The sequence below is a fragment of the Triticum aestivum genome, chromosome 7D (assembly GCF_018294505.1).
Source record: "Triticum aestivum cultivar Chinese Spring chromosome 7D, IWGSC CS RefSeq v2.1, whole genome shotgun sequence".
NCBI lineage: Eukaryota > Viridiplantae > Streptophyta > Magnoliopsida > Poales > Poaceae > Triticum > Triticum aestivum.
In genome coordinates this window covers 120,213,537-120,218,115 of record NC_057814.1, presented here as the reverse complement: position 1 = coordinate 120,218,115, position 4,579 = coordinate 120,213,537, and the positions used below count along the sequence as shown (strand labels likewise).

The 4,579-nt window shown below is 44.6% G+C and overlaps 1 protein-coding gene and 2 non-coding genes across 3 annotated transcripts; 1 reads left to right on the top strand and 2 right to left on the bottom strand.

Moving 5' to 3' along the window:
• Window positions 1-458: 458 nt before the first annotated feature.
• On the bottom strand, window positions 459-540 carry TRNAS-GCU (transfer RNA serine (anticodon GCU)). The gene has a single exon. It is a non-coding gene; the product is annotated as a tRNA-Ser (tRNA).
• Window positions 541-762: 222 nt separating this feature from the next.
• Window positions 763-1,346, bottom strand: LOC123167997 (uncharacterized). Its single transcript, XM_044585860.1, has one exon. It carries the CDS (start codon window positions 1,227-1,229, stop codon window positions 936-938), a length of 294 nt encoding a protein of 97 aa, XP_044441795.1. The 5' UTR covers window positions 1,230-1,346; the 3' UTR covers window positions 763-935.
• Window positions 1,347-2,225: 879 nt separating this feature from the next.
• TRNAS-GCU (transfer RNA serine (anticodon GCU)) lies at window positions 2,226-2,307 on the top strand. Its single transcript has one exon. It is a non-coding gene; the product is annotated as a tRNA-Ser (tRNA).
• Window positions 2,308-4,579: the final 2,272 nt, after the last annotated feature.

Sequence of the window (4,579 nt, the reverse complement as noted above, 5' to 3'; positions counted from 1 at the left end):
CCTAGAGTGGGGCCCATTCCCTCCAATCTGATAATGCCATCACTCTCCGTAAGACTAAGTCTGTAAAAAGTTGCATGTAAATGTAGCATTGCTCGGCCTCCTAAGGATTGAGGCGGGCCCCATTATATTGGCCGTCTCTCTACCCAAAAGAAGGGGAGGCTGCATTTCAGGCCAGAGTGAAGCAATTTTGGTATGGGACAGCCAATATTATGTGAGAATCTTTTTATATAAAATGTCGTAGCGGCCATGCCCATATGCCAACAAATTTTCTTTTCTTTGCGGGATAGTAGATCCATCTCTATGCATATTGTGCTATAGGATAGGTCTGGAGTACCTACTCTCCAAAATTTAGCCAAAAAGCCATATCCCGTACAAACCACGCACATATATGCCGGTTCGTGTTGCAACTTTCAATTTAAGCAACAATAATTCGGCAAAATATATAGGAAAAAAAATATCGACGCCTGAGAGATTCGAACTCTCGCGGGCAGAGCCCATGTACTTAGCAGGCACACGCCTTAACCACTCGGCCAAAGCGTCGTTGTTGAAAAGATTCTCACATAATCCTAAGTGTCCTATACAAAAATTCACGTAATATTGGTTGTCTCCCTCCCAAAGAAACAAAGGGAGGCTGCATTTTGGACCATATATATGGAGCAATCTTGCAAAAGGGGAGTCTGCCTTCTGAAGATTGAAACCATGCTGAACACAACGCAACAGCTATCGGCCTCGATAAGCAGCCAGAAACAGCAGCAGATTTCGTTTAAACTAAAATCGAACGATCCATTGCAGTTCAATCTACTGTACATACACAAACTTTCTTATGTTCATCGTACAATCCTTTCTTATGAACAACCACTACCAACGATAACTACGAAACTAAGAAAGCACGCGCCACTGACTCGTACATGAGCTCAACACAGAAAACACTTCAACTAGTCTGCGCGCCGGTCGGCATCACCGGCCTGCGGCGCCACGGACGAGCCGGCATCATCCGGAACGCCGACGGGGACGTCGGAGAAGGCCGCCAGCACGCGCCGGACGCTCATGCTCCGCATCGGCCGGAAGCTGAGGGACCTCGCCGCGCTGGCCGTGGAGAAGACGTCCGAGGACTTGCGCAGGATGAGGTAGACCAGCCCCTGCACCAGCGCGAACACGGCCACCTTGGCCAGCGCGTCGCCGAGCTCCGGCGAGATCGCGGCCGCCGCGGCCTCCACCACGTTGCCCATTCCCCCAACAACTAAACCAGCTCAACTGGCCGCCGACGATGTCACGACGAGACTACGAACCGGCGCGATCGAAATGTGTAAGTGGCTTACAGTCGAAGAGAATGTGCTCCGCTTCTGTGTCCTGTGTACGATTGGTCGTTGTTTATATATATGTAGAGGTGGCCGGCATGCGGGTTGCGTCAAGTTGCTTTTCCGGCGGTGTGAGGCTTGCACGCAAGCGGCGTAGGAGGTGGTGCAAGCCTCCACGTTTTCTTCCCACATCTGAACCTTCGCTCATCATCGTGTACTGTGTCTCTGTCACATGGACCTGTGTCTGGACGAACGCGCTCTGAACTCCGCCTTGGGAAGCGATCGTCTCTGAGGTGGCACGCATGAGTCATGAGCAGCAGGGCCACTGGCTCCGAAGGCGCACTATCCATTTGCTTGCGGCTAACCTCGGTCGACTCGAAATGAGAAAAAGGCAAAGCAATCGACCATTTTCGGGCGCTTTCTTGCTTGCCGGGCCCTGGCTAATGGCTGGAATTAACAGGGCGGCATGCAGCGACAGGATAACGTGAGCTCACGTGGCGGCCATGTTTTCCGCCCGGACGCGGTGGTGGTGGCGGTGGCCGGTTCTTGCAAGACAAGCAATTGCATGCTCATCGGCGGTGCATGGCGTCCAGCCCCATGCGCGCTTGCTTGGCTCGCAAGTCCATTGCTTGCTGCCACAAGGCAGCTTAGCTGTAGCGTCTGCGATTTGCTCTGGCGAGTGGCGAGTCACCAGGAGTCAGGCGATGCGAGCTGCTCGTGGGAAACCGCGCAAGGTGGTCAGTTTGTGTCAATCGTCCGAGGAAAGCCATCGCTTTGCCTCCTCAGCCTGACGTGTACACGGGTGAGACATGCCACGTGGAGGCAAAATGAATTGCAATTCTCGAAAATCAATTGACGGCCAAAGAACACAAATGACATGCTTTGCGTGCCTGTTGAGTAATATTGTGTGAGAATCTTTTCAACAACGACCCTTTGGCCGAGTGGCTAAGGCGTGTGCCTGCTAAGTACATGGGCTCTGCCCGCGAGAGTTCGAATCTCTCAGGCATCGATATTTTTTTCTATTTTGCCAAATCATTGTCGCATAAATTAAAAGTTGCAATATGAACCGGCATATATGTGCGTCATTTTTAGGGCATTTTCACGACCCAATATGGCTTTTTGGCTAAATTTTGGAAAGTAGGTACACCGGACCTATTCCACATTGCCGGCTGCCGCACAATATGCATAGAGATGGATCTATCTATTTTGCGCAAAGAAAAGAAAAACTGTTGGCATATGGTGCCTGCTGCCACATTTTTATGTAACGAAAGAAAAAAATGAGAAAGGCCTTAATTTAGCGAAAATTGCTTTTGGAGGCCGAGCTCCATGGAAGCCTCCTTTTGCAAAATTCAAAATTCATCAAAATTCATATTTTTTACATTTTAAAAAATTCTGAAAAAATACAGATATACACGGAGGCATAATGTATATGTGTGTAAATTTTCAGGAAAAAATACGATGAAATGAGGGCTGTGCAAAAGGAAAAAACAAATCTAGTGCTTTTCAACACATGATACTATTCACCTCAAACTCCAGAATTTTGTCTTTTTTGTACATATCGCATTTTGAGGTACTTCATCCTGAATTTTTACATGAATATACATTTCATCCTTGTATAGTTGCATATTTTTTCAGATTTTTTTTAATCAGAAAGTTTGAATTTTGAATTTTCCAAAAATAAAGGGCTCCATGGAGCCCGGTCACCAAAATACCCTACTCCTTAATTTTGTTGCATTATGCTCACTTGCGAAATCCTAGATCATTGAGACCCATGCCACAACTACAACCGCGACCAAACAAATGTGCATGGTCAAGGCCGCGATGGCGGCTTCCGTCACTGAGCCGAGTGGGAGAGGTGCAGAAAGGCTGCAAGGCAACCGTCGCCGCCATCAGAGATATATTCCCCCTCCTCCTCCCACGATGGCGACAACCATGGGCCATCATATGTCATCCCATTGCATTCCTATACATGTGTAGTTATCATAACGTATCTATATATGTGTCGCATTAGGAATCTATCTATGTCTAGGCATATGTAGTGTGTCGCATCTAGACCTTATCTGTGCTATATTTGAATTTGAAGTTGGAAGTCTGAAAATTATGCCTTTCAAATGTTGCTACATTGTGTGATGTCGAAATATATAAGTTTGCCACATATTCATGTGAAATTGGAGTAATGGAGTCATATACATACAAATTACAGATAAATATGAAGAGGGAGTCTTACATAACAAATTAAAGAGAAATATGAAGAGAGGGGGGGGGTCATATATATACAAATTAAAGAGAAATATGAAGAGGAAGTCATATATACACACAAATTGAAGAGAAATATGAAAAGGTTGGGGGGATATGAAGGCTTTACACGTTAGCTTTGGAGTTGATAAATATTTTTAAAGAGCCCCTTTGAAGCCAATATAAAAAGGCTCAGTTTTTTCAGCATTCTACAAAAGTTACTCTTAGACTTATTTTTATTGATTTTTGTTTAAATGTTCCCTCATAGCTAAGATGAGTGAGAGAAAAAATATATGGTTGCATGTGCAACGCACATGCATATTTACTACTCCCTCCGTTCACCAATATTACATGTTCTAACTTTTACTAAAGTTGAATGTATCTAGACACGTTTTAGTGCGTTTGTTTACTTATTTCAATCTGTATATAGTCATATTGGAATATTCAAAAACATCTTATATTTGTGAATGGAGGGAGTAGTTATATATAAATCCTCGTGGGATCTTGTATCATGGAAACGTGTGTTTGTTTACTCATTTCAATCTGTATATAGTCCATATTGGAATATTCAAAAACATCTTATATTTGTGAATGGAGGGAGTAGTTATATATAAATCCTCATGGGATCTTGTGTCATGGACCATGCATGTCTATCAATTCTGTCAATGTGAGTGATCAGTACATAAGTTTTTTTTTTGACAGAAAGACTGTAAGCAAACCCCCTACAGTATAATTGGTGCAACAAACCCAAATTGCAAGTACCATGCCTTGAACCTAGGTGGGCGGGAAGACATCAGCCCCTTCCCACCACTAGGCTATGCCTTAGTCTGCATCAGTACATAAGTTAGCGGCTCTATAGTTCACATTGTGAATTTTTCATTACAAAAACTTTTCAAACTATCCGGAAGAAAAATCTTACAAGACGGCAAGATTCAATATATTGGGCACAGTGACATGATGATGGCACTGACTCTGTTTTTGGGGAAATAACATCAAACATCAAACGAAATGGGCTAGGCCTTTGTCGTATTATTGGGCTCAGACCA

Excerpts from the sequence above, each read along its gene's own strand:
- LOC123167997 (XM_044585860.1), bottom strand. The coding sequence starts at position 1,229 with ATGGGCAACGTGGTGGAGGCCGCGGCGGCCGCGATCTCGCCGGAGCTC.